We start from the raw sequence: 17,548 nt of genomic DNA, 5'->3' as shown, positions 1-17,548 counted from the left end.
AGCCTTCTGAGATTTAGTCAGTCTAGATAAGGAATTGCTTACAAAACACTTGTGTGACCAATTGCAGGGTGTTACTCAAGTGTGTGCATCCTCTAACAAATAGAGCAAGATAAGATATGGAACATATACAAAGAAGGGCAGCATGAATGATTACAGCTTTGTTTGACTTGTGGAAAAGCCTCACAGAGATAATGAAACACTTAAAATGGCAGATGCTTTGAAATAAGATGCAATCTATCCTAAGAAAGCATACTTACAATGTTTCCATAACAAGATTTAAGTGACGAATATACTGCAACACTAAATATAATTTCTGTAGGAACTGCAAAGACAAGATTAGATTAATATAAATGCATGCAGAATGTTTAAGCTGCCATTCTTCCCATGCTCCATGTGATAGTGGAATAGGAAGAAAACCTAATAAGTGGTATGAAGAGAACACACTTCATTGTGTGTTTGCAGAGCATAAATGGGGGTGTAGATATTCAGTTGTTCATCCAATTCTCAAAATTGCTGACTCATCCTTTTACCACTCCTGCTCCAAATACATAGTCATGTGGGTACTTCCACTGACTTCATTCTCCCACATGGGTTATATATTTCAACAACAGTCTTAATTTTTTTTTTAATGGAATTTATACATGGTTTGTTGACATTCTGTTGTCAGAGAAGGTAGAACAGTGTCATCCACAAACCAAAAGATGTTCACAGAAGATCCTTTTGTATATATATTCTTTAATTATGGCACCTCTAGCAGCAGAAAATATGTTTAGTAAAACAGTGTAACACTGCCTAATTACATGTTGAAATATGATTTTTTTGATCTCTAATGTAATTGTAACATTGCTGTAGATGTTCCTTCATAGTAATAAACTGACATTAAATTCATTGTCCTCAACTGCTAGTAGTACAGATGTTATTAAAACAGAAGGGATAAAGGGCCCCTACTTTTTAAAGTACTCACATTTGCTGACAACAAGTCGTTGGAAATGGAGCACTTTCTCAGATGAAAATGAGAAAGAAAATTAACCAATGCTTTGTTGGCGGAATCGTACTGAAATTCAGCTGCAGTGATTCCGCAAAACTGTTGATAATTTCATGAAGAGCAATGAACAAATATTTGTCGTTCCTTTGTGATGTTCAACATATCTGGTATCTGAAATTCAATCATTCTCTCATTTATTTATATATATTTATATATTAACGACTTAGCTAATTTAGGTGAAATATTATCCAAATGATTTCATAGTACCAACAAACGTCACGAAAATAAATATAACGCGCAAGTATTGAACATACGGTAAACTAGTCACATCCTCGTGCACCCAGCTTGCTCTATGCGCACATCAAAAGGGATATTTCACGTGCATCATTAGCGAGTATTCCAATAGAAATTTTTTTCTCTAATAGAAGACCACAGTTTTAATAAATATAAAATTTTCTTCATATTTATGACTTTCAAACTAAACAAACATTTACGTTGTTTACCGAGAACTATCATGATCACGTTGCTCTGTCTCTCATTCCTTTCTCCTTCCCAGCTTAACCAAATTACTCTGCACTCAAAAATATGGAACTTCATTACATTCTAGCAACTTGAGAAGTGTTTATTGTCCTCAAGAATTTTATTTGGTTGGTGAACAGTGTGCACTGCATGACGAAAATATAAAAATTTTCGGCACATAAACCATGGTGTGTAGTCGAAACAACATAGAACAGTTGTTCTGCACCGCTTCTTTATGAAATCACACATAGTACGAAAATAGGGATGTTACCATACACAAACACTATTTCATAGTCTCATCGCAACACACTCCATTTTGAGGTTACTTCAACGTACACACAGTGACGTTTCTCTCCCATTGACTTTTGCTGTGAGGGCGTGAGCTACGTCACATGATTCATTTGTCAGTGAAACATGTCGTTCTTCGGAGGTAATCCGTTTGCTACGCCTGTGGGGCAGAGAATAGGTAATTTCACTTGTACTCTACATTTAATAATGTCGTGTTTTTATGTAAGAAGTGTACAATCGTCACCGTCAAAGAACAGAGATAAGGTGACACATTTGCGCAGAATTCATAAGCAATATTCAGCTCGCTTAGAATGACAAATGACAATCGATCTGCTTGCTTTAGCTTTATGTTCTGTAGATATTTAAGTTTATTTCCTGTGACACGGACGCAGCTATAGAATTACATTATTTGCAAGCTTGTATCTTGAGCTTCTAGATAGATTTTTCGGCGTCGTACTCCAGTGAAGTATTCACACTACTTATGGTTTGACAACTGACATTACGACGTCATTCATAGCAAAATAACTGCGATGAAATTAATAAAATATAAGGAAATAGGTTTTCCACATTGTTAACTTGTTGTCATCTCTCCCCGAAGGTTAAAATAAAGTATCTATAGTATCTATCATCCCAGATTTCAGCATTGGAGCCCATTTTTTTTCAAAAGTATGTTATGTAATTAGAAGTTAACCGGTTCGCAGTGTCATTAGCACCTCTTTTTAAGCACTAGACTGTTCGTTCAACTGTCCCTTGTTTACATTAGTTTTGCATCTTGACTCTAGCAGCACTGCGCATCCCTAGGTTTAGAGAGAGACATGTCACATTGTGGCATTTTAGCGCCATTATTTACGTGTTACGAAACGCATTGCAATAGTCACGTTAACTGTAGACTCATGCCCGCACCATTAAGTTTAGTTTATTATCGTCCATTTGGATCTATCAGCCGTGTGGTATAGGAATCGCCAGAATACCATACTGCATACGCACAACACAGTTCTACAAATTAATATAATAAATGTAAATTAACATTTTACAGTGAACTAATGCGTTGGCTTTATGCATGCTCTGTGAACAAGTAAATAATAATTTGCATACATGCAGTACACTTTGGGGAACACATTTATCACATCATTTACATGTAATAGAGTATACAAACTATAAATACTGCCATGCTTTATCCAGCAGCCTCAATCAGTGTTCTATTGATAATCATTTATATAGGAAGTAGAATATCATGCTCAGTACGAAAATACATTTACATTTTCGGATTATTGCATCAGTTATTTGTCCATTTTCCAAAATCTTTGAAAAGGTGGTGTGTTCTAGAATAGTATCTCCTCAGCATACCACAGTTTGGGTTTCAGAAGAGTTGCTCTACTGAGAATCCCATTTACATGTTCACTCATCAAATTTTACTAGCATTAAATAATAAAATAGTGGTTGTTGGTATTATCTGTGACCCATCCAAGGCATTTTGACTGTTTGACTCACAGTATTCTCCTAGATAAATTGAGGTTCACTTGTAAGTAAGTTCCCCAGTCATACTGTAATCATCAGTGGTGACTTTTGTTTTGTTAGTGGTAGGTGTTATAATACATCATGTGAAACATTACTAAATCCGTCACTGAAAACTACCTAGAACATATAATTAGGAACCCCATTCACGACGAGAATATATTTGATCTTATGGCAACAAATACACCTGATCTCTTTGAGTATGTCCACATCAAAACTGTGATCAGTTACCATGACATAGTTGTGGTAGCAATGATTACCAAAGCACAAAGCACAACTAAAACAAGCACAAAGATATATGTTCAGTAAGCTAGGTAAAAAAAATCAGTAGTGTCATTTCTCGAAGATTTCAGTACAGACAGGAGCATGTAAAGGAACTGTGGCTCACATTTAAAAGAATAGTTGACCGTGCACTGGATAGATATGTACCCAGTAGAACAGTCCGTAATGGGAGGGATCCTCGCTTACAGTCACTGTAAAGAAACTTCTAAAGAAACAGAGATTGCTGCATAATAGGTGGAAAGAACAGCATAGAGAGATGCTGAATGAAATGCATTTTTCTGTTAAGAGAGCGATGTGTGATGCATTCAGTGACTACTGTAGCAGAATATTGCCAAGTGATATTTTACAAAACCCAAAGAAATTCTGTCATATGTAAAGGCTTTGTGGCACCAAAGGTAGTGTTCAGTCCCTAGTGAATGAGACAGAAACTGAAATTGAGGGTAGTGAGGCAAAAGCTGAAATTCTTAACTCCATTTTCAGATGCTCCTTTACAAAGAAAAACCCAGGATAAATGCCCCAATTTAATCCTTGTACCATTGAAAAGAGGAATGAAATATGTATTAATGTCATTAGTATGGCGAAACAGCTGTGATCATTAAAACTGAACAAAGATTCCGGACCTATGGAATCTCTGTCAGACTATATTAAATTTGCAACCGAGCTAGTGCCTGTTCTAACTATAATCTAGATACATCCCTTGAACAAAAAATGGTGCTCAATTACTGGAAAAAAGCATAGGTCACCCAGTCTACAAGAAGGGTAGTCAAAGTGATCCACAAAACTAACATCCAATATCCTTGATATTGATCTGTTTTAGAATCTTAGAACATATTTTGAGTTCAAATATAATGAAGTATCTTGAAGAGAATGACCTCCTCAATGGCAGTTAGCATGGATTCACAAAACATTGATCAAGTGAAACACGTTGTTGTTGTGGTCTTCAGTCTAGAGACTGGTTTGATGCAGCTCTCCATGCTACTCTATCCTGTGCAAGGTTCTTCATCTCCCAGTACCTACCGTAACCTACATCCTTCTGAATCTGTTTAGTGTATTCATCTCTTGGTCTCCCTCTGCGATTTTTACCCTCCACGCTGCCCTCCAATACTAAATTGGTGATCCCTTGATGCCTCAGAACATATCCTACCAACCGATCCCTTCTTCTAGTCAACTTGTGCCACAAATTTCTCTTCTATCCAATTTTATTCAATACCTCCTCTTTAGTTATGTGATCTACCCATCTAATCTTCAGCATTCTTCTGTAGCACCACATTTCGAAAGCTTCTATTCTCTTCTTCTCTAAACTATTTATTGTCCATGCTTCACTTCCATACATGGCTACACTCCATGCAAATACTTTCAGAAACAACTTCCTGACACTTAAATCTATACTCAATGTTAACAAATTTCTCAACTTGCATTTTTCTCACATGACATAGTGAAAGCTTTGGTTAAGGTAGTCAGGTATGTGGAGTATTTCTTGATTTCCAAATGCATTTGACTCAGTGCCACACCTAAGTTTATTGTCAAAAGTATGATCATATGGGGAACCAAGTGACATTTGTGTCTGGATTGAGGACTTTTTGGTAGGGGAAAAACAGCATGTTATCATGGATGGAGAGGCACTGTCTGATGTAGAAGTAAATTTGGTTGTGACCCAGCGATGTATGTTGGGATCCTTGCTGTTCATGTTGTATATTGATGACCTCGCAGACAATATTAACAGTAACCTCACACTTTTTGCAGATGATGTTGTTGTCTATGATGAAGTACAGTCTGAAAGAAGTTGCATGAATATTGAACAGTCGGATCTTGATAAGATTTCAAAGTGGTGCAAAGATTGGCAACTTGCTTTAAATGTTTAAAAATATAAAATTTTGCACTTTACTAAACGGAAAAATGTATTATTGTATGACTATAATATCAGTGAGTCATTGTTGGAATTGGCCAACTCATACAAATACCTGGATGTAACCATTTTTAGGGATATGAAATGGAATGATCTCATTTGCTCAACTGTGGGTAAACTAGGTGTAAACTTTGGTTTATTGGTAGTATACTGGGGAACTGCAATCTGTCTACAAAGGAGATTGCTTACAGATAACTTGGACAACTAGTTGTAAACTATTGCTCAAGTGTGTGGGACGTGTACCACAGGGGATATTGAACATATACAGAGAAGGGCAGCACGAATGGCCACAGGTTTATTTGATCCATGGGAGAATGACAGAGATACTGAACTAAAGTTGCAAACTCTTGAAAATAAGACATAAACTATACTGAGAAAGTCTTTTAACAAAGTTTCGGGAACCGGGTTTAAATGATGACTCTCAGCATATAGTACAACCCCATAAGAGCGACTCACAATGGGATCATGAGGATGAGATTAGAATAATTACTGTATGAACAGAAATAGGAATAAATTGTGGCTTCAGGGATGCAATTAGCTTCTGTCCACTTTCCATAACAGTAGGCCTGGCAAAATTACCACCTCTGTGTAAGCAGTTCAACTTCTTTGGTCCTTTTCTTTATACTGTCATAACACAAACTTTTTCATCACGATTGGTTCCTATCTTCTATAAATTAATGTCAACAGCAGCATCTTTCCTCGTGCTTACTTTGTTGGCTGCAGTAACTGATAATATATGATGCCTATCTGCGAGGTAAGATTAATACCTGTGGTCAAAGTGCAATAATAGTGTTGACAACTAATTTTATGAGTGTTGCCAAGTAAGATTTTTGCAATTTAGATCAACAGTGAACCTCATTCTGTTGATCCATGTTTACTATTACACAACAGAATGGATTTCTGGACCGAGTTCACTTACTGGACGAAGGCCAAAACTTATCTCCAGTCTGCGACATTTATAAAGGCGATTCTTTTTGTTTTCACACACTATGAGTGTTATAATGTCAAGTTGAACAAATATATTTCAAGGAAGACACAATACATGAAAGTCACCGATCAAGTAAAAAGAGTAAGACGTGTGTACACTTTAATAACAGTCAAATCATAACTGAGTCCAAGTCTAGTGGCTGCTGGCTGGCTGGCCGCTTAGGTGGCGCTGCTGCTGCATGGCTGGCAGACAGCGCAGCATGTAGAGGACGCGCGTAACTGCACGGCGGCACTTTGAAAGATCGGCCAGTCACAACACTTTTCCCCCCTTTGAAATTTTGCACAGGTCTTGATGGAGGTGGCCCATAGATTGCTAACATCCATAGATGTTGTTTGACTGGCCGTAAAGTCTCGAGGAGGAGCCTTCCCATACGGATGGAAGTGTCCCCGATGATAACGGGTCAAGATGACTGGAGACGTGGGGGTCGAATCTGCTGGGGCCCCGTGCACCAATCTTCCCGTTGTGGCAAGTCCGGTTGTTATAACAGGAGACATGGGCGATGTGTCCGCATCCGTAGGAGAAGGAAGCGAGTAGAGTTGCTCCGACAGATGATGGTCGTCTGGTTCCTGCATGGGCACGTCTCATGGTGGCATCAGTTCTTGTGCTGGCACCGATATGATGGTGAGAGGACTGCGTTGTGAGTAATGAGAGATTCCAGTATCCCGAGCATCAGGTAGAGCCGAAGGTGGTGTAGCGGCATCCGAAACAGGCGTTGCCGACACGTGAGACCAAAGCTGGTCCGAATGACGCACTGAAACACCCTTGTCCGTCTGGATCAGACCAGAAACTGCCGGGAAGCAGCTCGAGAGGAAGTTGATGATAAGCTTCTGACAGGTCAAGTTTAGAAAAATGCTGGCCTCCAGCAAGTTTAGTGAACAATTCTCCAGGTCGAGGCATAGGGTAAGTGTCGATAAGGCAATGAGCATTTACAGTGGCTTTGAAATCGCCACAGAGACGAATATCACCATTTGGCTTAGCAACAACAAGAGAGGACCACTCACTGGAAGTGACAGGAAGCAAGACCCTTGAAGCAGTGAGCCGATCCAGCTCCCATTTGACCTGATCACGAAGGGCCACAGGAATGGGCCGAGCCCGAAAAAACTTAGGCCGAGCAGTGGGTTTTAGCATGATATGAGCTTCAAAGTTGTTTGCACGGCCTAACCCAGGAGAAGAAAGGGACGAAAATGTCGTCGACAAGGAATCCAGTTGAGCATAAGGAATAGCATCAGAGACGATATTGACAGATCATACAATGTAAGCTTTCACGGCCGGTATTGTCTTCACTTAAAACTTCCGGGCTGATAGGCCGTGGTCGAAGTATAAAACACTCTCCTGACGTTTCGTCTCCGACTGCGGGAGCTTTACCTCCGAGGATGTCTCCCGCAGTCAGAGACGAAACGTCAGGAGAGTGTTTTATACTTCGACCACGGCCTATCAGCCCAGAAGTTTTAAGTGAAGATATTGACAGAGTCATCTATGGAGAACCCAAAAACATGAAAGGCATCGAAACCAAAAAGATTCTCCGCGTTACTATGGTCGACTACAAATATGGGAACAGTGCGAACGACAGATTTGTAAGATACCTCAGCATCAAATTGTCCCAAGAGAGAAATCTTCTGTTTATTGTAAGTCCGTAACTGCCTAGTGACAGGTGACAGGATTGGAGAACCCAACTGAAGATACGTCTGAGAATTGATGATAGTGACAGCAGAACCAATATCCACCTGCATGCGAACATCTTGAGCAAGTATTTGGACAGTGAGGAATAACTTCCTGAAAGGGAAGAAGTACAATTGACAGACAAAACAGAATCAGCGTCATGTTCATGAACATCATGTATGCGGTCGGATCTGCAAACGGGTGACATATGATCCTGTTTTTTTTTTTTTGCATTTCTGACACACAGCTCAACGTTGTGGACAATCCTTTCTTGAATGTTTCGTAAAACACGCGGACATGAAGGAAGTTGCCGTGGGTTTTGCTGCAATTTCTTAGAGGTTTGTTTACAGTTAGGCCGCGGCTGCGCTTGGGAGCATACTGCAGCCACGTCGGCCGGCAGAGACACCCCACGCGCTCCGTCAACATCGCACAGAGGTTGTATTTCCCCGACGTCGCCCCATGCCTTTATTTGCGCTCCAGCAGCACGAGTAATTTCAAAAGACTGAGTGATGGATAGGACTTCATCTAGAGTTAGGTTTGCCAACTGAAGGGCACGTTGCCCAACTTCTTTGTCGGGTGCCGATCGGGTAATAGCATCCCGTGCCATGGAATCGGCATAGGATTCTTTGTGAACTTCAGTAACAAATTGACACTTTCTACTGAGGCCGTGAATTTCAGCAGCCCAAGTGCGATAGGATTGATTCGGTTGTTTTTGACAACAATAAAAGGCAACACGAGAGGCTACCACATGCATTTGCTTTTGAAAATAGATGGACAGAAGTGAGCACATTTCAGCAAAGGACAAAGATGCAGGATCTTTCAAAGGAGCCAATTGCAACAACAACCGATACATTTGAGGTGAAATCCATGAAAGGAACAGAGACTTACGTGTTTGTTTGTCCGCAACATGAAATGCCAAGAAGTGCTGTCGAAGACGTTTTTCGTAATCAGACCAGTCTTCTGCCGTCTCGTTGTAAGGAGGAAAAGTAGGTAGAGAGAATGATGAGAGACGCCCTGCATTTGATGCTACGACGAAATCACAAATCGCATTTGTGAGAAGCGTTTGCTGTTCTATGAGACCTTGCAATAGTTGCTCTAAAGTAGCAATGGAAGCATGTGGGTCAACGATGGAAAAGAAAAATCCCATCCTCGTCGCCAATTGTTATAATGTCAAGTTGAGCAAATATATTTCAAGGAAGACGCAATACATGAAAGTCACCGATCAAGTAAACAGAGTAAGACGTGTGTACACGTTAACAGTCAAATCATAACTGAGTCCAAGTCTAGCGGCCGCTTTCTGGCTGGCCGCTTAGGTGCTGCTGCTGCTGCTGCTGCTGCTGCATGGCTGGCAGACAGCGCCACATGTAGAGGACACATGTAACTGTCCGGCAGCACTTTGAAAGATCGGTGAGTCACAACAATGAGATTCATGGCAGTGAGTTAATCATTCAGCCAATGTAAGCAGGCAAGATTCATCTGACTGGGGAGATTACGAGGTTCAACAAGACTCAACATTAGGCCCACTATTGTTCCTCTTATATGTAAATGATCTTCCATCTAATACACAACAAGCAGAATTGATTCCTTGTGCAGATGATGTTAGTATTGTAATAAGTCCAAGCAGACATACAGAAACAGAAGAAATGGTAAAAAGGCACAGCATATTCAGTTCTGCACACCTAGGGATACTACACCAATAATATGTGTAACAAGTGGTGGGGAAGTACTGTAGTAAATAGAGTGGAAACTTCAAAATTCTTAGGTGTCCATATAGATGAGAATTAAAACTGGAAAAAGCATATTTTGAAACTCCTAAAACAACTTAGTTCAGTCACATTGCTCAACAACAGGTTGTAAGAGTAATATGTGATGTCACCCACAATCATCTTGTAGACATTTGTTTAAGGAGTTGGGCATTCTGACTATTGCTTCACAATATATTTATTCCCTCATGAAATTTGCTCTAAATAATCCACTACATTTCAGCAGGAACAGTGATGTGGATAATTACAGTACCAGAAGCGAAAAGAATTTTTGTGATCACTTACCCAGTGACACAAAATGTCTGTCAGATAGCAAAGTAAAATTTGAAAACAAACTGAAAATTTTTCTCCTTGACAACTCTTCTTCCTCTTCCTTTTTATAGCAAAATATGTTACCATATCCATGAAGCAAATCATAATTGAAGCTTCATGATTGCATACAGAAATAGACTATTCCCATTTTTGCCAATTGAGCTGGGCTCTGTCTTCAAATTGTATCGGAGGAAGATGTTATAAACCATGCAAACAACTAAATAATAATTTCAACGTAGTTGATGGTTACGGGTTAGCAACAGTGTAACTGTAGGCTATAAGGAAAATCAGAGTGAGGCCATAACTTGTTTCATTTATTTATTTGTATATTTATTCATCCTTTGACAATTTGACTCAACAAAATAGGATATGTCAGATACAGTACAGAAGTAATCTTCACATATATAAAACAGGATGATATTAGGTGAGGATAAGGCACAAGTTAATGGCAATATGCGGTACACATGTGTTCAGCGATGTGCCACAATGTGTTAAATATCTTTTGGGTGATGTAATGTGGTTTAAGATTGAATTAAATCAGGGCTTCACAACATACGTGCTCGCGGAGCAAGCTGTGAGCAGCAAGGCGCGAGCACGGAGCAGCGCGAGCACGCTACCCCCACTACCGGACCAGAGCGGAGTGTGGGGAGAGTCACGAGGGGCACACAAAAGCTGCCGCCAGTCAATGTAAATCCGCGGCCACCTGCAGGGATATCACTCACGAATTATTACTGCGACAAATGAAACAAATAAAGGAGAATGTACACGTGCCTCATAATTTTATTAGCTTAGTGTATGCCTCTACATTCGTATTATTTTGTGAACTGTTACACAATAAAAGGTGTCACTGAAGTGTGGGACTCTCGGTTATCTTGTACTTTTTGCCCGTTACAATTCCGTCTATGTTCGGAGTAATTGTTCTTGTGCATTGTGCAGTTTAAATTTCGATCAGACACTGCGTTTCTCAGGTGCGTCTTGTTACATTTCATTGCAGAGAACACACACATACGTGGAACCGAACATTGATATTATTGTAGCCGCCAGTTTGTGCAAACGAGGAAATCTATCCTGAGGGAAGTGTCTGTAGAATCCAAAATGTTTTTCTTGTTCTGAAATTTGTCTCTGTATTCTCTGTCACACTGCAGGTCAATAATTTCTAGTTGCAGCTCAGGACGAATCTCTTCAATATTAGCTGAATATGGAGAGGAGAACAGATCAAAATCACTGTCTAAGTGTCTAGTGCTGTCAGATCTTGAAAGCGTTGATCAAATTCTTCCTTAAGGGCAACTAAACTATGTGAATAACGTTCACAGTCTTTGTGAACATCATGATAATTTAGGAAAATGAGCTAGATATCCTGTTTCCAGCTGACTCACCCAAAGTGTCAATTTCATTTTAAAAGCTCGTATTCGATCTATGAAATGAGTAATTAGCAGATCATTACCTTGTAGTGAAATGTTCAAAGCATTCAGATGGCTAGTTAAATCTGCTAAGAACGCGAGATCACATTTCCATGAAGGCTCTTTCAATTCAGGAACACACATGTTATTTATTTCCAACGTATTTATTTCCAACGTATTTATCTTATCTAATAGGCAAAAAAATCGATTTACTAATTCGCCACGACTAAGCCAGCAGACCTCGCTGTAATAAGGCAGGCTACCATACTGGCTTTCTACATCCTCAAGAAAGCTTTTAAATTGCCTGTGTTGTAGCTCGTGCTTCCTTATATAATTGGTTGTACAAACAACAACAGTCATCACATTTTTTAGAGTGATACTCTTTGCCCATAAGTTTTCCTGGTGGATCACACAGTGAACGCCCCTTATTTCATTCGGCACGGTCAGTTTTTGCATTTTCTCCTTCAACAGCGCAACTAAACCTGATTTTTTTCCCTGTCATCGCTAGTGCACCGTCTGTAGACACTGAAACTAAAGAATTCCACCACAATCCTATATTTTCATCACTTTCTTCAACACTACTTAAAATATCACCTCCGGTTGTAGTGTTCTTCATGGCTACTACACCGAGGAGCTCCTCCCTCACCTGAAGATCTCTATTAACACCTCTAATAAATATGGCAAGCTGCGCTGTTCCAGTGATATCAACACTTTCGTCCAGAACTAGAGAATATGCCATAAAATCTTTACAGATATTTGCAAGCTGGCTCTGGAAGTCGTCTGCCATGTCCTGTATGCGACGCATAATGGTCATGTTAGATAATGGCACAATCCGAAACTGTTCAATTTGAGATGGACGCAAATGTTCCTCTGCAACTACCAAACATTCTTTTATTAAATCGCCATCAGCGAAGGGCCGCAGGGATTTTGCTAAAAGGAAAGCAATTTTGTAACTCACTCTGAGAGCTGCCTCAATTGATTTTTCTTCGTCGTCCAGATCTTCTTCGAATAGCTTCCTTTTAAGTTTAATAACTTCCTGTGCACGATCTGGTCCATCACATTTTCCACTTCCGTAGTCTTTCGCGTGGTACGACGTATAATGTCGCTGCAAATTAAATTTCCTAAAAGAATTCAGCATTTAGTGACATACTAAACATTTTGCAACACCAACTTTTTCTGTAAACAGATACAATTCCTCCCAATGGGGGTTGAACTGCGAAAGCATGGTTGAGGTTACACAACAGCAACTTGACATGATTCTTAACCAGCGAAGTGACTGTTAGAGCTGATCGTAGTATTTTAAACGTTACACAGTCGGCGCGAATTCAATAGGCACGTTGCGGCCCTATTCAAACGTGCGCGCGCATTTCCCCTCCCTCCCCTCTCTCCCTACTTCGGGACCTTGCACCTGCTCACGAGCACGTACCTGAGCAGACGCGAGTACTCGCGCTCAAAACCTACTAGTTGTTAAGCCCTGAATTAGATAATTGTATATTGAATAACTCTTATTACACCATTGTAGATTATCTTCGAGGCTTCTAAATGTTGTAGGTTATTTTATAACCAAAATTAGCTGCAATAATCATTTTTCATTGTATTGCACTTGAATAAAATATATGTATTTCACTTCTTTCCACATACTAGGGACCCCTCTCATCAGAATCCTTGGAATACAAGTAACAAATGCAATAACAAAAAGAATCTGTTTTAGAAAATATAATCCTGCATGAAGCTGCTGGTCTCTAATCGGGTGAAAGAGGCAAACTTATTTTATAACTGTAGCGAAAGGAACCCTGAGTTTGGGACAGGATTTGTGGTGCATCACCAACTAAAGCACTTTGTAATAGGATTCAATGCAGTAAACCCAAGTCTATCAATTTTTAGGATAAAACGGAAATACTTCAATTACTCCATAATTAATGTTCATGCACCAACTGAAGAATCAAGAGTATGAGGTGAAAGGAGCTTTCTGCGAATCTCTGGAAAGAGCATATGATGAATGCCTGGTGTATGATACAAGACCTAAATGCCCAGGTGGGAAGAGAACACATCTATATACTTGCATGCCACAAGTAATGACAATGGAACTATTTTAATACCATTTGCAACATCTAGCAACATGATGGTAGGCTCCATATTGTTCCCACACAAGGAAATTCGTAAGGGGACATGGACAGCACCAGATAGATATGCAACAAAATGGATCAATCATGTATTAATTGATGCAATGCACAAGTCAGTCTCATTGGATTAAAGGAGTTTAAGAGGTCCAAATATAGATACGTATCACTTCCTAGTTTGGGCATGGGTGAGGGCAAAAATATCTAACACAGTGAAAGAAACCCAGCTCAAGACACAGAAATATAACATCACAGCTTTAGAATCAGAGGAAGCAAGGAAAAAATACCAGGAGAGAATAATTCAGGCATTTGAAAATGCTGGAGAATGTAACAACATTGAAGATCAATGGGAAAAGATAAAAAAGACTGCAGATAACAGCAAGCAAGATAATTGGGAACAGCATAAGGCAAACAAGAATCTCATGGCTCAATACCGAATGTGAAACGGTAACAGATGAAAAGAAATGAAGCATACAGAAGGATTTACAACTACATCGCCGGCCGGAGTGGCCGAGGGGTTCTAGGCACTACAGTCTGGAACCGCACGACCACTACGGTCGCAGGTTCGAATCCTGCCTCGGGCATGGATGTGTGTGATGTCCTTAGGTTAGTTAGGTTTAAGTAGTTCTAAGTTCTAGGTGACTTATGACCTCAGCAGTTGAGTCCCATAGTGCTCAGAGCCATTTGAACCATTTGAACAACTACATTGTAGCAGGAGGGTAATGGAAGAATATAAAGAAAAAAGGAGAATTGAAAAAAAAGGACCCATTAAAGGAAAAAGAGCAAGTGGATTAAGGTAAATATTGAAGAAATGGAGCTTCTGAGAAGTTCAAACAAGGCAAGGAAATGTTATAGAGAGATGATTAAGGAACGGAAACCTTTCGAGGGCAGGACAAGTTTGATAAAAGATTAGAAGGGCAAAATTATAAGCGAAGAGAAGGAGATATGTGAGAAGTGGTGTTGCCACTTTGATATACTCCTTAATACAAGACAAGTTGTACTGAGCAACCCATCAGAAATACTGGAGGAAGAGGATCCAGACAACAGTGTGGATGCACCTACCTTAGGAGAGGTGTGAACTGCAATGAGGAAATTAAAGAACAACAAGGTTACAGTAACAGATGGCATTCCAGCAGAACTTTTCAAGCACGGAGGCTCAGAATTAGAAAGAAACACCCAGAAACTGGTGAATCTAGTATGGGAAAAAGAAGAAATTCCTCAAATATAGAAAGATGCAATTATATGCCCTATGTATAAGAATGGAGGCCCGATGGAATGCGGTAACTATAGAGGAATCACACTGCTTAATCTGGGATACAAATCCTCTCTAACATACTGTACAACAGACTCCTTCCAATAATACAGAGGGAAACAGGGCGGCACCAACATGGAGTTATGTGCAGCAAGTCAACAGTTAACCAGATATTTACCGTAAGACAAATTCTGGAAGAAACAAAGGAATATGATGTTTTAACTTGTCATCTTTTTATTGATTTTGAAGCAGCCTACAATAGTATAGACGGAGAGCAACTATATCGAGCTCTAGGTGAATTGGGTATTTAAAAAAAATTGATAAGCATAGTAAGAATGACAATGAGAGAAACACAAGGTAACATAAAAACCGGAGGAATCTGGTCCAATACTTTGGGAAGTAAAAATGGAATATGGCAAGGTAATGCACTGGCATGTCTCCTATTCAATGCAGCCTCGGAGTAGGTGATGAGAGAAGGAAATACCTTGAATAGGGGAACGATTTTCCATAACATCTTCAACTTTTGTAGTCCTGTCTTCCTCAGTTGCTTGTAATATTATGGTATATTGATAATATTTGCTTTTGGACTGTCTAACTACAACTGAGTGAAACACAATTTTCATGCTAAACACGTTTTGCCTTTATTTTCTGCAAGGCATCTTCAGTGGCCTGGAATATGTATATATTTTTACTATTTAGATTACATTTTGGGGAAATGTGCCAATAGGTTATAAACAGTTCTGGTGGTGGGTTTTTGCTGTGACATAATAATATTTTAAATCCTACTTACAGGATGCGTGAACGGTTTTCTACATCTTATGTTTCTGTTCCATTTTTGGTGCTGTTTCTCTTCTTATAATTACCACTTGGGGTTTTTGTGTTCCACATTTCACAGCACTAGGAACTTTAATCAAAACAAGTGTTCAGTTCCTAGTGCTGTGAAATGTGGAAAACAAAAAGCCCAAGTGACAGTTATAAGAAGAGAAACAAAACCAAAAATGAAACAGGAACATAATATATAGAAAATCACCCATGCAGCCTATAAGTAGAATTTAAAATATTACTACATCATAGCAAAAACCAACCACCAGAACTGTTTATAGCCTATAGGTACATTGCCTCAAAATGTAAACTGAATAGTAAAATTATGTACATATTCCAGGCCACCAAAGATGCCTTGCAGATAATAAAGGCGAAATGTGTATGGCACGAAAATTGTATTTCATTCCATTGTAGTTAGATGGTCCTAAAGTAAAAATTATCAATATACCGTAATTTTTCATAAATCTGTGCAGATATTGGCCTATGTCGACAACATCGACGTAGTAGCAGGAATTCTAACAACAATGGAAGAGTCCTTCAACACACTTAAACAGGATGGCAGGCATATAGGACTAAATATCAATGAGCAGAAAACAAAATACCTAGCTGCTGATCATCTCTAATGACCTCGCTGTCGACGGGACGTTAAACACTAACCACCACCACCACCACCACCACCACCTAGCTGCTGGGAAAGCACACAGGGAGAACATGCCAACTGAAATAACAATGGGTAGTTACACCATTGAAAGAGTCAATCATTTCAAGTACCTGGATTTGATTGCAACCACTCTTCATGATACCTACTATGAAATAAAGCAGAGACTAATTGCAGCCAATAAAGTGTATTTCACCTTAATAAAGCATCTATCTACAACGCTCCTGACTAGAACCACAAAACTAATCATCTATAAAACACTGTCAGATCAGTGCTTATACATGCTTCTGAAACCTGGGCTCTGACAGCAAAAGATGCTTTCGAGAGAAGGATACTCAGGGGAATTGTTGGCCCAATTTGCGAAAGAGAAAGATGGAAGAAGAGAGAAAGCCATGAGTTGTATGTGCTCTAGAAAGATCGGCCTGTTAGAAGAATTGTGAAGTCATCTAGGCTGAGGTGGGCTGGACATGTGGCACGGAAGAATGATAAGGATTTTACAAGGAAAGCCAGGTGGACAGAGAGGAGGTGGTTGATCAAAAACTAGATGGGAGGATGGAGTCATAGAAGACCTTTAGAAGATGGGCTAGAGGAACTGGAAAATGCTAGTAAGGGATGGAGATAAATGGAAGGAGATAGTTGAAGAGGCTGAGACTCATCGTGAGTTGCAGAGCCGCAGAAGAAGAAGAAAATATAATATAATTGGACGGATAAAATACCTACTCACCAAGCAGCGCCAGGAGAAACATATATAAAAGTTAAAGAAATGTGCAAGCTTTGGGAGCCAGTGCCACCTCCTTCTGGCCGAAGGGTTTCAGGGGAAGGAAAATGGTTGAAAGAAAAGGACTGGCAAGATTTAGGAAATGAGGAGAGTTATGGAAAAGTTGCTGAGAACCAGGAGCAGAAGAGACTTACCAGATGGAGTGAAAAGGGAAGTATCAATTTATTTTAGACTTTTTGAACATTTTATGTGCTTATACAGTATTACTTTTTTGGAGAACACAAATCTCCTGTGTAATTCAACATGAAGTCTGCAAACGGAGATCTTGCAAAAATCAGCTCGCTGTTGAGATCTGAGTGCC

General features: G+C 39.6%; 1 protein-coding gene across 2 annotated transcripts in view; it reads left to right on the top strand.

Annotated features, from left to right (window-relative positions):
• The first annotated feature begins 1,408 nt into the window (after positions 1 to 1,408).
• Positions 1,409 to 17,548, top strand: part of LOC126175868 (TOM1-like protein 2) — a 122,870-nt gene continuing 106,730 nt past the window's right edge. The window contains exon 1 of one of the 2 annotated variants that reach the window (XM_049922885.1): positions 1,409 to 1,970. In XM_049922885.1, coding sequence (XP_049778842.1) covers positions 1,919 to 1,970 — 52 coding nt within the window. In that variant the 5' untranslated portion in view covers positions 1,409 to 1,918. The remainder of the gene's footprint in view (positions 1,971 to 17,548) is intronic. The other variant, XM_049922884.1, reaches the window with a different exon arrangement.

The sequence above is a fragment of the Schistocerca cancellata genome, chromosome 3 (assembly GCF_023864275.1).
Source record: "Schistocerca cancellata isolate TAMUIC-IGC-003103 chromosome 3, iqSchCanc2.1, whole genome shotgun sequence".
NCBI classification, from domain to species: Eukaryota; Metazoa; Arthropoda; class Insecta; order Orthoptera; family Acrididae; genus Schistocerca; species Schistocerca cancellata.
This window is presented reverse-complemented; position numbering and strand designations above follow the sequence as displayed.